The sequence below is a fragment of the Vipera ursinii genome (assembly GCF_947247035.1).
Source record: "Vipera ursinii genome assembly, chromosome: 1".
Lineage (NCBI taxonomy): Eukaryota > Metazoa > Chordata > Lepidosauria > Squamata > Viperidae > Vipera > Vipera ursinii.
Genome location: NC_139512.1, coordinates 106,484,811 through 106,502,917, shown reverse-complemented (window position 1 = coordinate 106,502,917; position 18,107 = coordinate 106,484,811). Strand labels below are relative to the sequence as shown.

The 18,107-nt window shown below is 38.9% G+C and overlaps 1 protein-coding gene across 1 annotated transcript in view; it reads right to left on the bottom strand.

Moving 5' to 3' along the window:
• DUSP8 (dual specificity phosphatase 8) overlaps positions 1-15,303 on the bottom strand; it is a gene marked incomplete at both ends in the record, with an annotated part of 79,375 nt that extends 64,072 nt beyond the window's left edge. Inside the window, one exon of the mRNA XM_083350826.1 lies at positions 15,073-15,303. Within this exon, the coding sequence (XP_083206952.1) occupies positions 15,073-15,303 (231 nt within the window). The remainder of the gene's footprint in view (positions 1-15,072) is intronic.
• Positions 15,304-18,107: the final 2,804 nt, after the last annotated feature.

The window sequence follows — 18,107 nt, the reverse complement described above, 5'->3', positions numbered from 1 at the left end:
CTCTAACCCCTCCCCTATTATAACTAGAAGGCTTCATGTAACAACACAAGACTGAATTACTTTGCTAGTGCCCTCCACATGTTCCTTCTCCTTCCAAGAGAAGCTGAAGAAGCACCACTGGTGACAAAAGAAAAGCTCAACCCTGATTTTCAATGTATTTGGGTTGTTTGCTAAATAAGAGAGCTGCTGCCTTTCTGAATTTTGTAGAGTCAGGAACCTCAGTGAAGTGACATGTCCCCGTGAATGCTATCAGATGGCACTGACCTTACCGAAGCCCTCCTACCAACATCATCCAAATGAAGCTATCTCTAAAGGTAGTCATGCATCCCAGGGACAATCCATAGGAAGAATATTTTCATATGTATGGCTGAAGACATACTGCTTTCCATGTGCAGCAAGATGCAAGTGTTGATGGGAATGCAACAGACAATGTCAAAGTCACGGCTGATGTGGAATCCAACACACACCATTAATTTGCTTCTATGAGATGCACAACTACAATTCAAGGTAATTACAAGTCAGGGTAACTTAAAGGAGATAAGAGCTCAACTTGAGCAAAATCTGGAGAGACCACCAGATTTTTTGAATACCCAAGGCTCATGATTCCAACAAATATGCTTCTTGAACTATCTTATGAAGACTCTCTCCTCTCACTAGCATACAGAGAAATGACTCTGTAGCCACAAGTTTAAGAGGAGGATAAAAACTAATGAACAGACTTAATTACTCCTTTTATACCTCAAACAAGGTGTCCAACATAAAGAGAAGAGGAAGAGGAAGGCCTATTTATGTTCCATGGATACATGTCTTACGATATATATGGGAAGCATGATGCCTATGGGCATCCTGATTTTAATTCTCCCCTTGCCAATTATCTGCCCAAACTGTCTTTATTTTTTATTCAGTCATTTTAACATTTAAAAAACAGAGACAGATGACAAAGCAAAACAAGCCTTTGATACCATCTTCTTTTATAACAGGCAGACAATCTATGACCCGTTTGCAGTCTTCCCAACCCCCATTCTTGTTGCTTCCAGGAAAGATCACACCATTGAAATTAAGTAGCAAAACGAAATGCAGGCTCCATTTTAATAGTACTTATCTTGGACTGTAAAATTCAACAACACAGAGCAATAAATCTATTAAAAAATAGAATTGGTAATATCTGGCCGCAAAAACAATGTTTACCCTCTAATCTAGAAGAATTTGCCTGTATATAATTCTTCAAGATATTTTTATAAAATAAATGAGACGGGTGACCACAGCCTAGTGTATCTACCTGTACAAAAGAAAGGGCCAGGTAGATGAAATAATAATGTCTTAGTAACTAGAGAGGATAATAAAGAGCAATACTCTATTTTGCAACTTATCACATCTACCATAAGATACATCATTCTGTGGGAATACCAACAACACTCTGAAAATTCCTAAAGTGCCCTCCAATCCAAGATTCTGGAAAACCCTACCATAAAGGTAAAATAGAATGCAGAAAGCAATACTTGGAAAAAAGTTTACTGCTTCTTTTTATTTTGTCCCCACAACATATTTATAAAGTAAAATAATACTATCTCTTGTGAAATACCAATACCATCAAATGTCACTGATAATCTGAGGATTAGTCAATCCTTAACTTCCATGATCCCTTCGCTTTCTCTACACTTGAGGAAATCTAAAGAAGAGAGCGTGGTCTATCTCTGAACTCCTTGTATGACTTAGAACACTGCACACAAATCAAGTTTTTCTCCTACAATACCTAAACAGCTGTACGTAATCTTGGCTAGCAGCTGCATAGTAAGGGCTTAAAAAAGTAAATCTTTATACAGCATGCATTAACTCCTGTTCCTGGATCTCTTTTGGTTCACTGTCCTCAGATCTTTTTCATTTTCTCATGAATATGTTACAATACATTTACTAACAGGTAGACAATCAAGCTTACTAATCTTACTGATGCTGAGTAGACATGGATCTCTGTGTTTATGATTCTGGGTGTGAGGTTGCCCACAGAATTCTCTTCCTTAAAAAGAGATCAGAGGCAGAACTGATTGCAGGCTTTCTTGTTTGCTTGTAATGATCTAAATAAGCTAATCATTCAGCGATTGGTATCTTTTCCTTTGTATGTATCTTCACATTAGGACTGAAAACTATCAGGGATCATCATAGGAAACATCCAACAGTGTATATGGGGTCCCAAAAATTAAATAAAATATAAACTTTTAAAAAATGTAAATAACCCAAATCTTGAGAAATCATATTTCAAAACAAACTGAAAATACTGTGAGAGTTAGGAATTTCCTAACATTTGGGGCATTTTTGAAATTATTTTTATTTTGGCAGCTGCTTCAGGAGTGAATTCTAATACCTGCAGAGACCACAGATTGGGAAGCACTATATAAATAGAGCACACAGTCACGCTGTGACTGACCTGCAATACAGATCACCCTCAAAACATGTGGGATGAAGTGATAAAATTAGAGAATCCAGAAATGTAGTCATTTCAGAAATATTTTATTGCTCACATTTAACTTTTCAAGAGAGATGAGGAGATATGTGGATTTGAATGTCTGAGGTTCAAATCTCAAAACTGCAATATTCTCTGGGTTAGAGAACCACCTAGTTTATTTTTGCAGATAAATTATGCCACTGGGCCCTATCTAACACAATGCAATTCAATAATGAGAAAAGAAAGATTCTACATTTAGGCAAGAAAAACCAAATGCACAGGTATAGAATAGGTGGTACCTGGCTCAATAATAATAAGTACGAGAGGGATTTTGGAGTCCTAAGGACAGTCACTTAAATATGAGCCAGCAGTGTGCTGCAGCTGCCACAGTGTGCTGTGGGCGCGCCAGACCTATGGAACCGCTTGCCGGTCAAGCTCCGGATGGCCCCCGACCTTCGCTCCTTCCGGCGCGATCTTAAAACCTTCTTTTTTGAACAAGCTGGACTGGTCTGATGGGATGGGGTTGGGTTTTTATAACTAGTTTTAATTTTTAATATGTATTAATTACTACGGGCATAATTGTTTAATCACTTTTAATTTTTGTATTCTGTTTTTTATTATGTATCGCCCTGTTCACCGCCCTGAGTCCTTCGGGAGAAGGGCGGTATACAAATTAAATTATTAAATTAAATTAAATTAAAAAGGCCAACGTAGTCCTGCATTAACAGAGGGATAGAAACAAGATCACGTGAGGTGTTAATACCACTTTATAATGCCTTGGTAAGGCCACACTTGGAATATTGCATCCAGTTTTGGTTGCCATGATATAAAAAAGATGTTGAGACTCTAAAATGAGTGCAGAGAGCAATGAAGATGATTAGGGCACTGGAGGTTAAAACGTATGAAGAATGGTTGCAGGAATTGGGTTTGTCTAGTTTAATGAAAAGAAGGACTAGGAGTGACATGATAGCAATGTTCCAATATCTAAGGGGCTGCCACAAAGAAGAGGGGTGGGTGTGTCAATCTATTTTGTCATAAATTTCTAATCACTTCAACAAAGTATCCAATAATCTGATCTTTGGTTTCTTCATAGGAAGCAATGAATAGTTTTCACCTTAAAAAAGGTAATATGAAACCTGAGGGTAGATGGAGGCGGGAGTGGGGAGAGAAATAAAAAGTATTAAATAAATAAATCTCCTGGTTTACATCTCCTTCATAAATCTGATTTTTCAATCTTGCCTGCTAATATCTACAGAGATATAAAGGGACTCTCAGAAAGCAAGTATGGAAATTAGCAATAGGAATAAATTTTAAGTTCTTTTATCATTTGAAAGAAATAGGCACTGTAAACCTGGAAGGACACCCATTTTCTATCAATTGTCAAATATTTTGAAGAACTCCTGGGAGACTATTTAGAAATATATTTGCTTGTATGCTTAATTCCCTATTCAACTGGCTTGAGTGTTAATTATTTAACTGCACAACATGATGTTCATATTCATTATCTTTAGAGATTTTTATGGGCTTTTTCTTGTTTCGCTCTATTTTATGTAGGGTAGAATTTTAAAATGTACAAAACAGGAGTATCAATTAAATGATTAAAGAGCCATATGAGGCTCAAAAGCAGCTGGAAGTTAAAATGAAAAGACATGGTGGAACAACAACAACAAAAAACATCCTAAGAGAAAGGAGATCATTAGGATTCCTTTTTGGCACAAGTATCACCAACTGGGTCTCAGCACGTGGCAGAACAGACCAGCTTTACCTGGATTCAAAAGTTAAACAGCTTTGGACCTGATTAATAGATAGGAGAGATATTGGGCTTTAGGCTCAGCTTCAAGTCACAAAAGAAAAAGCCAACAGAAAACCTGAAAGCCAGTTTATGTAGTGGTGAAAGCAGCAGGCCAGAAACGAAGAGCCCGTGAGTTTGTCCCACCTTAGGTACAAAGAGAAGTAAATTACATTTTGGGCAAGTCGCTCTCTCTCAGCCCTACGAAGCAGAATAGCAAACCACTCTCAAAATTTTGCAAAGAAAACTTCAAGGAATTGTCCAGGCAGTTTCAAAAAAAAAAAGTTACACTCCCCCTACAAAAAGTTACACTGCTGCCAAGAATGTTACTGGGATGTGTGTACGCAGTGATCCAGACTTGAGTTTGACTTGAAGGAGAATCTATTAATATCTGACAGGCATAACTAGCAAGATATGAGCACAGATATGTACATCGTTTCCCATAGAAGTGAATATACGTAGCTCAGAATTGAACTGTGGACTCCTTTTTTTTTAAAAAAAAAGTTTTATTTTCTAGTTTTACATTTCAGTATTTAAAAAGCAACGTGGTGGCTGGGTTAATCGATAATACAATAACGTACAAGTATCCTTAGTACAAGTCTCAAGCTACTACATTAAAATTTTCCTCTCTTTTCCCCTTAGCATTCACTGTTTCCTGTTTAAACTAATACAATTCTTATTAAATCAATTAAATAAAATGACATTCTTACATTTATCAATAATTTTTGGATTATACATATCCTTATTATTTTAACATTCAGTCTTATAGACAATCAATGTCCTAATTAGTTTTCTCTAATTTTTAATCTCCCATTAATATTTAACTTGAACATTTAATATTTATAATTTCCAAGTTTTGAGTGAGCAAATTTCCCATTTTCAAAATTTAACACAAAGTCTAATATTCAGAAAATACATCTTATCTATTTAGATATATTCTATTTTTCACTATCTTATATCAACTAATTGATATGAACTAGACTCCTTGATGACATCTGAGCTTGGTTGTGGCTTGCAGATACTTCATTACCCAACTAGATACCATCAATAGTGAGATGGGCGATAGATTAAATAAATTTAAATAAGGAAGATGATAAATGAACAAATAAATAAAATCATCAAGGCTGATGAAATTACTAGTTGCCTAATGCTGATGTTACTGGTTGGCCAATGAAACACCTGCAAACAAACAACCAAACTCAGAGAGCACCAAGGACTCCAGTCATCATTTTTTTAGATTGATGGATTGTTTGCTTTGGAAACCAAAATCTGAGAACACCTACCACAAAACATTTTTTCCTTATATTTTGTATTCAGTGATTTGTAACACCCTTTATTATGTACTATCAACAGTACCCCCTTCATGGATTACTGCCTTGTCGTGGTGAAGGGGCTTGCGTAATTCAATGAAGCTATGAGCTATGCCGTGCAGGGCCACCCAAGACAGAAAGGTCATAGCAGAGTGTTCTGACAAAACGTGATCCACTGGAGAAGGAAATGGCAACCCACTCCAGTATCTTTGCCATGAAAACCCTATGGACAGTACCAAAAGACAAAACGATATGACGCTGGAAGATGAGCCCCTCAGGTCGGAAGGCGTCCAATATGCTACTGGGGAAGAGCAGAGGGCTAGTACTAGTAGCGCCAGAAAGAATGAAGCAACTGGGCCAAAGCCGAAAGGATGCTCAGCTGTGGATATGTCTGGTGGTGAAAGGAAAGTCCGATGCTGTAAAGATTTTTTCTCCATAGGAACCTGGAATGTAAGATCCATGAATCAAGGAAAGCTGGACGTGGTCAAACGAGATGACAAGACTAAACATTGACATCTTAGGTATCAGCGAACTAAAATGGACAGGAATGGGTGAATTTAATTCAGATGACCATCAGGTATATTACTGCGGGCAAGAATCCCTCAGAAGAAATGGAGTAGCCTTCATAGTCAATAAAAGAGTAGGAAAAGCAATACTGGGATACAATCCTCAAAATGACAGAATGATCTCAGTTCGAATCCAAGGCAAACCATTCAATATCACAGTAGTCCAAGTCTATGCCCCAACCACCAGTGCTGAAGAGGATGAAATTGACCGGTTCTATGAAGCCCTACAGCACCTTATAGAACTAACACCAAAAAATGATGTCCTTATCATCATGGGGGATTGGAATGCTAAAGTAGGAAGCCAAAAGATAACTGGAATAACAGGCAAGTTTGGCCTTGGAGTACAAAACGAAGCAGGGTACAGGCTGATAGAATTTTGTCAAGAGAATACGATGGTCATAGCAAACACTCTTTTCCAACAACCCAAGAGACGGCTCTACACATGGACATCACCAGACGGTCAACACAGAAATCAGATTGACTATGTGCTCTGCAGCCAAAGATGGAGAAGCTCTATACAGTCAGTAAAAACAAGACCAGGAGCTGACTGTGGCTCAGACCATGAGCTTCTTGTTGCAAAGTTTAGGCTTAAATTAAAGAAAGTAGGGAAAAGCGCTAGGTCAGTCAGGTATGAATTAAATCATATCCCTGTTCAATATACAGTAGAGGTGACAAATAGATTTAAGGAATTAGATCTGATAGACAGAGTGCCTGAAGAACTATGGACAGAGGTTCACAACATTGTACAAGAGGTAGCAACCAAAACCATCCCAAAGAAAAAGAAATGCAAGAAAGCAAAATGGCTGTCTGAGGAAGCTTTGCAAATAGCTGAGGAAAGGAGGGAAGCAAAAGGCAAGGGAGAAAAAGAAAGATACACCCAATTAAATGCAGAATTCCAAAGAATAGCTAGAAGAGATAATGAACAGTGCAAAGAAATAGAAAAAAACAATAGAATAGGGAGGACCAGAGATCTTTTCAAGAAAATTGGAGAGATGAAAGGAACGTTTCATGCAAAAATGGGCATGATAAAGGACCAAAATGGCAGGGACCTAACAGAGGCAGAAGAGATTAAGAAGAGGTGGCAAAATTACACAGAAGAACTATACAAGAATGAGCTTAACGTCCCTGATAATCACAATGAGGTGGTCACTGACCTCGAGCCAGACATCCTAGAATGTGAAGTGAAGTGGGCCTTAGAAAAGCTGAGCAACAACAAAGCTAGTGGAGGTGACAGTATTCCAGCTGAGCTATTCAAAATCTTAAAAGACGATGCAGTAAAAGTGCTACACTCAATTTGCCAGCAAATTTGGAAAACTCAACAGTGGCCACAGGATTGGAAAAGATCAGTTTACATTCCAATTCCAAAGAAAGGCAGTGCCAAAGAATGTTCAAACTATCGCACCATTGCACTCATTTTTCACGCTAGTAAAGTTATGCTTAAAATTCTACAAGCTAGACTCCAGCAGTATGTGGATCGAGAACTACCAGAAGTACAGGCAGTATTTTGAAGAGGCAGAGGAACTAGAGATCAAATTGCTAACATACGCTGGATCATGGAGAAAGCTAGAGAGTTCCAGAAAAACATCTACTTCTGCTTCATTGACTATGCTAAAGCCTTTGATTGTGTGGATCATAACAAACTGTGGCAAGTCCTTAAAGAGATGGGCATACCAGACCATCTTATTTGTCTCTTGAGAAACCTATATGCGGGCCAAGAAGCAACAGTGAGAACTGGACACGGAACCACTGATTGGTTCAAAATTGGGAAAGGAGTCCGGCAAGGCTGTATACTGTCGCCTTGCCTATTTAACTTATATGCAGAGCACATCATGAGAAAGGCAGGGCTAGATGAATCAAAAGTTGGAATTAAGATTGCCGGAAGAAACATCAACAACCTAAGATATGCAGATGATACCACTCTAATGGCAGAAAGTGAAGAGGAACTAAAGAGCCTCTTGTTGCGAGTGAAGAAGGAGAGTGAAAAACTTGGGTTGAAACTAAACATTAAGAAAACCAAGATCATGGCATCCGGCCCTCTCAATTCCTGGCAAATAGATGGGGAAGAAATGGAGGTAGTGACAGATTTTATTTTCCTGGGCTCCAAGATCACTGCAGATGGGGACTGTAGCCAAGAAATTAAAAGACGCTTGCTCCTTGAGAGGAAAGCCATGGCAAATCTAGACAGCACACTAAAAAGCAGAGACATCACCCTGTCAACAAAAGTGCGTATAGTCAAGGCTATGGTCTTCCCAGTTGCAATGTATGGCAGTGAAAGCTGGACCATAAGAAAGGCTGAGTGCCAAAGAATTGAAGCCTTTGAACTATGGTGCTGGAGAAGACTCCTGCGAGTTCCTTGGACTGCAAGGCGATCAAACCGGTCAGTCCTAGAGGAGATCAACCCTGACTGCTCTTTAGAAGGCCAGATCCTGAAGCTAAAACTCAAATACTTTGGCTACCTAATGAGAAGGAAGGACTCACTGGAGAAGAGCCTAATGCTGGGAAAGACTGAGGGCAATAGAAGAAGGGGACGACAGAGAATGAGGTGGCTGGATGGAGTCACTGAAGCAGTAGGCGTGAGCTTAAATGGACTCCAGAAGATGGTAGAGGACAGGAAGGCCTGGAGGAACATTGTCCATAGGGTCGCGATGGGTCGGACACGAATTCGTAACTAACAACAACAACATCAACCGTACAGTAAGACTTTAGCACAAAAGAATTTTTAGCTCAAATATAATCATATAATCCCAGGAAAAGACAAAAGTGTCTTTAATAATTTGCCAGGTGCAGCAGGCTTCCCCTTATGTGCTCTTTCATTTCAGAACTGGAACACTGCACAGCTCTCCCATCTATTTATCTAAAGCCCAATGTTATATCCAGAATATTACAAAAGGGAGGGAAGGAAGGAAGGAAGGAAAAAAATGTTTTTCACGATGACTCAGCAATGTCCATTTAGAAGTGGCTTCTTACCTATTTCTTGATTCCCTGACTTACCACAAATTTATCTAGCTACTTTCTATTTGGAAAACATTAATAAAGGCCTCTAGGCCAAAAACCTCTCTGAGAATTCAACATTGACATATACATGCTCACCCAGAGAGATCACTAAAAACGCATCGTGTTCCTCTGTTCGCCAGTGTTATCAGTGGCTAAAGAAAAACATTCAAGAATAATTGAATGATTATAATAGACAGAAGGCAAAGGATATTTTCCCTCACACACAAAGATTCAGGCAAGGGTGATGTCAGTGCTAGCCAAATTCAATAAACCATATGCACACATTTAGGGGGAGGGGAAGACGAAAACCCTACAGATGGTTCCAGCTGGGCCCAGCATTTGATTAAACGCTTGAATTACCCTCCTTTGCTACAAAATAATAAAAATTGGGGGAGGGAAAGGAAGAAGAAATGCTAAAAAACAATGCAATTGCTGGAAAAAGATGGCTGCCGAACTTTAAAAAGTGGCTGGCTTCTTCTAAAGAAAAGCCAGGTCTAATAAGTGGACCTTGCTTTTTGCTAATAAGCACCTTGCTCTTTGCTAATTTAGACTGGGAAGGGCACAGGCAAAGATTTAAAAGCTAGGTACTTAAAAAAGAAAAAGAAAGAAAAAGAAAAGCATGCCTCACAAAGGTGTTTTCTGATATAGAGACAAGGAAAAGATGAAGCTTTTTCCTGGCATCTGGATGACATGATAAGAACCTGCTTAAGTGCTTCAAACTGAACTGTGGTTAAAGCAAATGAGAACATGTGGTACCAAGGAGTTATGATTAAGTCTCTAGTCCATTACAGGCTTACCTTGTTATGAAATTCAACTGAACTGAATGGGATCTACTGCCAAGTGTGTGCTGCGCTTATTTGGAAAGAAATTCCAGGCTGAAATTTCCTTGGAACACAACCTTTCCCACCTGACCTCTTGACTTCTTTTAAAACCTAGTCCCATTCTTTTTCTTCTATCATGTAACCAACCTTGTTATGAAACATAGACAACCAAGCATAATTTCACTATAGAACAGAGCTATGGAAATTTTAGAACTGCAGAAACTACTTTGCCATCTACTGGAACAGAGATCTACTTAAAAGAGCTAAAAGCAGCCTAACAAATGCTACACTTCCGATCCAAACCAAAAAAAGGCGATTTGAAGTAGGCATGAGCACACATGCCATGCCTGTGTTCACAAATCCTTATAAAAGGTCTTGGGCTCACACAGGGAAACATGTCTTTGGAGGCGAGGAAGCACCCAAAGATATATCTCTGCCTACTTCAAAGCACCTTGCCACACTTATATTTCAAATGCAGATTTTCCTGGGATCATGAGGTTCCCATGTAGACCTAGGAAAATAGAAAACTTCCCAAAAGAACACCCAACTGATTTATGCCTGCTTCAAAGGATCTTTCTCACTTTGGACTGAAAGTGCAGGTTATCCTACACCAAATCCGTCAAGGAACATAGACACAGAATTGAGCAACACAGTAACCCCAGGTTTCTAGCCCCCAAATTAATTTGTACTAGCGAGGTTGGGGTTTTGACAAATAAACCTATTTCCCTCTCTCCACCTCTACCATCTTTTTCATTCCAGCATTTAATTTAAAACAAGGGAAAAGGAAGTCTGCCTATCATTATTTTTTAAATACAGTAGTCCAAAAGCTCAATGATTTAAATTCTGCCCCTTCGTGTTGTAAGACGATGCAAGTTATATTTGATTCGACTGACCTATAGGGGCTGTCTTTCTAGATCCCTTTGAATGACCATGCAGCTTCAACCTCTGTGAGTTCCCTTGTCAGACCACAAAGTTTTCTGGGAAATATCCCCCCTTCCCTTGTTCCTAGTTATGAATTGCAATCTAAAAGAGAAGCATAGAAATTAAAGTGCATTTCTAGACAGTTACAATTCATTTCAAGACCCTGGAAGTCTGAGATTGCTAAACCTAAGAGACTCAACCTGCTTGCTTTGGAAGTACGCTAGAAATGTCTTAGGTGCACTGGACCTGTGCCATCTATCAAACAAGAGAGTAGGGCAGGATAATAAGACTGGGAAAATGTTTAAAAAGATATGAGCAGAAGCTAGTGGGGAGTCCTAAAAGGCCGGACAGAGAGAACAGCCAAATGACAGATCTGCATTCATCATTTCATAGAAAATTCTGAATTGCCATTAGTAGTTTTAGCAAGGGTGGCTGTACTAATCATATAACACAAGCCTGACAGATATCTCCCTCCGGGTATCTGGTATAGCTTCCAACCTCAGTTGGAAGAATTCCACTCAGGATAAGCTAAGCAGCTGCCACCTGTTCTGGTGTGAGAAGATATCCCTCCCCTTTTCTGACAATATTCTGGAATCTGGGTAAACAGAAGGGGAAATCCCATTCTCCAGGACCACGTTTTTAAACAAGCTGCTCCAGTCTCCCCCTTTTATTCAGGAAACAAGGCCCAAACAGTGCATGGTGCTTGGGTAAGTCCCATACTCAGTGCTTTTTTTTGTAAAAGAAAAAGGTGCCGGAACTCACACATGTCATACAACCCGCCTTGCCTACCCTACAAGGTTCCATCCAAAAAAGGTGCCAGAACTCCGTTCTGAGCGTTTTATGACAAAAAAAAAGCCCTGCCCATGCTAAAATAACAATAAATAAAGGATTTTAAAAATAGTAAAAAAGACAAAGTATGTATTTCAGGAATAAGAGAGCTAAACTAAGTTATGAGGCCTCTATATGCACATTTGAGCAATCATTAACCACTACAACCCAAATAATAATAATAATAATAATAATAATAATAATAATAATAATAATAATAATAATAATAATAATAATAAAACCTCAGAAGGACATTAAATGTGAACAAGGATAAAAACTGCCAGTGTTTCTCAACCTTAGCAAGTTTAAGATGGGTGGACTTCAGTTCCCAGAATTCCTCAGCCAGCTATCCAATTAAGCACAGAAGAAATTGAAAGGAGATAAAACATTCCTGATGTTTCTGCCTGTACTTCTTCTATCAGCTTACAGATGCCAGTTCTTCCTCTTGAAAAGATCTGAGTCCCAGGCACAAATAGGAAATCTATTGCTACAGTCCTTGCTACAGGTAGTCATCGACTTATGGCCACAATTGGAACCAGAATTTCCATTACTAAGCAAGGTAATTATTGAGTCACGCCCAATTTTATGACCCTTTTTAACCAAGGTTATTCAATGAATTACTGCAACTGTTAAAGTGAATCAGGTGGCCATTAGCAAATCTGGGTTCCCCAATTAACTATCAGATGCCAGTTAGAAAGGTCACAATTAGTTGTTACATGGCCCTGGGATGCTGCAATTGTGGTAAATACATGCCAGTTGCCGAGCGCCCGAATTTTGATCAAGCAACTGTGGGGAAGCTACGACTGTTGTAATTGCAAAGACTGGTCATCAGACCCTTTCTTCACTTTGAACAGTTGCTAAATGAATGGTTGTTAAGTTGAGGACTACCTTCAAATTTTCCATCCCATCTTGAGCCCTACCCCTGACTTTCACTAGCAGAGCGTAGCGGCTTTATACTGCTTTGGAATATCTACGGTACCTCCATCCTGCCTGCAGACTCTCAAATCCATTCCAATAGTCGCTCTGAGGGGTCTTTGGTGTTCTCTGAGCTTGGTTGTTTGCTTGTAGACATTTCATTACCCAAACTAGGTAACATCATCAGTGCTAGTGACGTTCGCAGTAGCACTGATGACGTTACCTAGTTTGGGTAATGAAACACCTGCAAGAAAATAACCAAGCTTAGGGAGCACCGAGGACCCCTTATTTCAACCATGAGCTACAAATATTCTCCTTTATTAGCAATCACTCTCTCCAATTTCAGAAAAGTAGAACTCAGCACTTTCTCAGCTAAATGAACAAATACAACTTTTCTGACATCCACGGACATCCAAGGCTGCCCTTAGCAAGGTAAAAGGATTGCCCGTGCTCTTCCTCTTTCAGCACACAATTTGCTCTGCCTGCAGTAAGTTTCGCTGACATAAATCCCACTTCAAAGGATTGTACGTCTTGTTAACCTGAAATTCTTGAGAACAGAATATATGCATCGGGCCAGGAGTTCAGAGAGAAGCAGAATTAGCCACAGGTAGCAGAACTGCAATGGAAATTCCACAAAGCATTTCACATATCTTAACCAGCTAATTCCGTCTGAGATAATTTATTCTGATCTTCCCATTGTTTTTCCATTCTTAGCTAAACAAGGATATTGGTTTCCAAGGATGGGCAATGTGGAAGAAAACTACTGTTATCAATGAAAGCATTGTGTAATGCCTGATATAAAAGGTAAAGGTAAAGGTTCCCCCCCACATGTGCCTGATATAATCATTCCTAATTCTTAAATGTATGTTTTCAATTCTGAATAAGTGACTAAAGTTAACAATAAATTTGTTCTTATATAGTGTATTTTTTTGGCACACATAATTTGGAGCATTATACTAAGAGATATACTGCAAAGAGAGAGGCGGGGCGGGATGGATGGATGCTAAGTCCACTAGTGCTTCCTTTTTCAGCCTATCCTATAAGCAGTGATTCAATTCAATTTCATTTTGAAGTGCAGATTATGTAAAACAACTACATAACATTACTGCTGCTGTAAATTATTGAATGGGATGTTGAATAGCTCCCATAGAATTTCTTCTGGCCTTTCCTTCATGTTTTAATCAATTGTCTATGCATACAGGAACTGATTCATAGCCTAGGTCAGCTAAGTAGCTTCTGTTGAAAGACTGTCAACATTTTTTTGACTATCCAAGTAGAATCTACTGGATATTTGCCATGTTTTTTACTTGTTATCACCTCCAAATAGTTGGTGATGCAAGACTTCTGTGTTAAAGCTGTATGGATGCTTTCTTAACCAGGCATATTCCTCTGAACATTTAAATCATATAAGCTACTTTCTACCAACATAACTAAAGCACAGTAGTTAACCTTTAATTCTTCCATTCTATATATTTTTTTTAATTACCGTATACTCCTGCTTGAAAAAATTATCAGTCAAACTTTAGTGGCTTTCTTTCTCTTGGTTGACAGACTCATTTTTAAAATGTACACTTTGTATTCATTATATTTTTGAATGAGGATCATTCCCCTTCCACAAACCCTCTGCCCATTCATTCTTGTTGTTTTTTATGTAGAGGGATTTTCTGATAACATGAAAGCAAGCTCATTTTGAATTGACTTCGTTTGTTCTCAGCAATGACATCAAACAAATCAAAATAGCCATAAAGAGACAATACACAGTCTCCATATTATAACACCTGTGTGACAAGTCCCAGGAAGAAGAGAAATAATAGATACATCAGAAGGGAAGAAATAAAACACTGGCCCTAAACAGGGATAGAAAAGTACAAGCTCATGTAATTTATGAGTTCGTAAAACCAAAACTCCAGATTCCTCAAAAGACCCCCTTCCCAAAGGAAACAGTACATTTTACCCACCACCCATGCTAGACTAACATTAGATAAATGTTTGGCTCTCTTCTGTCCGTGTTTTGCTTTAAGATGGTACTGCACATTACACAGAGTTCTTTGGAGTTCTTATTCTTTATAAAAAAAACAAAAAACAAAAATGTAGATATTGCAGTACTCTACATATTGCTGAACCCCAACCAGCATTATCAATAAACAGGAAACTTAAGAAGTTAGAGCCATAGATATCCCACCTCTGCTTTCTATCATGCAACAAATCTACCTACAATCAGATGTGAAAAAAATCTCCATAGGAGGAGATAAAAATACAAAACTCCATAAAAGGAAATGGCTATAAAATTATTTCTGAAGTCCTACACAGGACTGTCATTTGAAATTTCGACCCTGAGAGTTTTTTAAAAATAAACAAACCCTAACCTACCTTACTGCATTGCTACGCACAGTATGGCATGTTCTTTAAAATTAGGACTTAATGAGAGGGACACTGAGTCACACTACGATTTGAGTTTGGTGGATAACTAAGGGCCACAATTAAGTACCTTTATACTGGAGGCTGGCTGGACGAGCTCTGTGATGGATACCTTGTCTTGCTGAAGCCTTCTTTTGACCAACTTGGAACAGCAGATGTTGACAGAGTTGAGAACATGCCAGGAGTTGTACTCCACAAAGGAGCGGCTGTCAATGACCAACATGCCTTTGGTCCCACTTCTCAAGAGACTGGCAAGCTTCTTGGGATCCATCACTTTGTGTGGAAGTTTGTCCCCGGCCATGGTAGACTGGTCCCTTCCGCAGCTAGTGGCAGCAGGAAAGGAACACCCAGGGAGGAGAAGCCAGCTCAGATATTCCAGATGTGAAGGAAGAGGGGGGAAGGGGAAAGGCAACTTAAAAAACAGCCAGGTTTTGCCACGCTGCTAAGGCCCTGTATGACAAGTCATTGTGCCAAACCTGTTAGGAAGTGCAGAGAGAAAGAGAAAAAGAGGAGGAAAAAGTAGTCAGATATTGCAAGTATGCTGTGTTGGTACTGATCTATCCTGCTCTAGCTCAGATCTGGGAAAAACCATAGTCTTTAGATCAGGGGTCTCCATACTTGGAAACTTTAAGACTCACGGACTTCAATTCCCAGAATTCCTCAGCCAACCATGCTGGCTGAATTGAAATCCACAAGTCTTAAAGTTGCCAAGTTTGGAGACCACTGATTTAGAGTCTAAAGAAAGCTCTACCTAATGCTACCATTTCAAACAAGTCTCCTCTAGAGCAGACATGTCAAACTCGTGACGTCACGTGACGTTGCACAATGTATCGGGATGATTTTGCCATTGCCAGCAATGGGGTGGGCGCTACTTCCGCATGACACATCCAGCCCACGGGCCGGCAGTTTGACACCCTTGTTCTAGAAGCATTCAACTTATCTCCCATGCAGCAGGCACCAATTTTGATAAATGAATCAGTTAAAGGAAAAGGAAAAAAAGTATCCTAAAGTTATAGCTTATATCATGTTTCACATCTGATTTTGATTTCATCCTAAACACTTCATCTATATTCACATAATTTACTGTTTACTGTCTTACTGTTCCCTAATAACACTCTTCTTTACAATACAGAGTTTTTGATGCTTTTTTCTACAAACTACAGAATTATTACTGTTAACAAATAATTTGCTTACTTCCATCCAACATCCTTCAGAAGCACATATTCCAGGTTGCACATACTTTTAATTCACCTCAGGCAAAACTCAGCCTTCCATGTGTATACCTTAGAATCTGGTGTAGCATTTTATCACTTTAAAACTTTTCATTACCCAAACCATTATGAGAGGGACATCATGAATATTGAGCTGAAAGCTACAAACCTAGCATATGAAACTCCTTTCCTACATTGCAAAAATCATAGCACAGAGCACACATAATGTAATTTTGCATATTAAGAAATCTATATGTATTCCTGTTTGATCACATGCTTGTTAAAGCATCAGGCAGGGATTAATTAAAGTTTCCATGCAGACATGAAACTCACTGGGCGATCAGGCCAACCAATATTGCTGAATCCAACTCACAGGTTTATTGTTATGGGAATAAAATGAGGGGAGATTCCAAGTAAACCAACTTGAACTACTAGAGGCAATATGGTATATATGACCATAATGTAATAATATATTTTTAAAAATAAAATGCCACCTACTGAGTCTGAAGGACCAAATGTTATCTATGATATGCTTCAGACTGCATCCATACATAGCTTCCTTGCCGATGCACAGGCACTATTTATTTAAAAGATTCATATAGCTGCCCATCTTAAAACAGAACTCTGGGTAAAACAAATAGAAAGCCAAATTTAATAACAGCTTTTCATTCTTAGAAATGAATGGTTTCAACACAACCCGGGGTTGGAAACCACCATGTTAAAAATTCTCACTTACTGAGATTCTCAGTAAAAGAATGACTATAAGGAACTACCCTCATAGCTTAAACCTTTCAAACTGCACCTGTTCTCTTGAAAAACCTATCTGGAATATATTAATTGCCTATTGTTAATAAAACCATTATAAAACATAAATGGTCTGCAGTACATTTGTAATTGAAAAAGAAAGGCAACCTGTCTTTTTTATTATCAGAAAATCTTACACTGATCTGGCTAGACACAAGTCTCATCAACTTCAATGGTACTTAAAATGGTACTTTGTGTTTGAGTAAATTGCAATAGGCCATATTTCCATTAGCCAAAACTAGATAACATCATCAATGCTGAAAACAGCCAAGATCAGAGAGCACCCAAGCAGCCTTCATTTCAACACTGAGCTACCAATATTCTCCTTTATTAGTACCAAGTAGGTTTGAAAAGGAATATGCTACCATATATTCAGTTTACCTACTGATACTAAACTCGAAAACCTGTAAACACACTTTGAATTGTGTTAGATGGAAGGGAGGTTATAATCACATCTTCTGTCAGGCCCGTTGCTAAGAGTCCCAAATTATGATGGTCACCTGAAATAGAGGGAGCAGGGTTGCCTCTCCTTCTGAGTGAAATCACAGTAGCCTATTGTCAGAATCCATTTATATCACATTTCATAATTGTATAGGTAGAACAACGTGCTATTACTGGGGATTCTGCCATCTCTCCGAGGGGGGGGGAGAGGATGGTTACTAAAGCGATTTTCAAACAACAGGGGATGTTTTAACGGGGGAAGGGAGGGGGACAGACAGATCTGGTTTGTGTCTTCATTTACAACTGAAAAAGGGAAGCAATAACCATAAAACCAAGGAGAGTTCCCTTTCCCATGGAAGGACCTGACACCTAGCAACTGACGACAGCCTGACCAAATGGATGAGGGGAGGGACTGGAATGGGAATGGTTTATATAGGATTGAAATGTAACTTTTCTCAGATTCCGTCTTGTATTCCCACAATCGATTCCTTCCTAGTAAACATTTTCCTTTTGGACTAAACTTGCATCCAAGAGTTCTTATTTCCTAAGATGTGGATTGAGGTGGGTCCTGACAGTAGACGGAATCTGCTTTAAGAGTCAACCTGGAAGGGAAAACCTTACCGGGGGACTTTGCAACAAATACAAATGT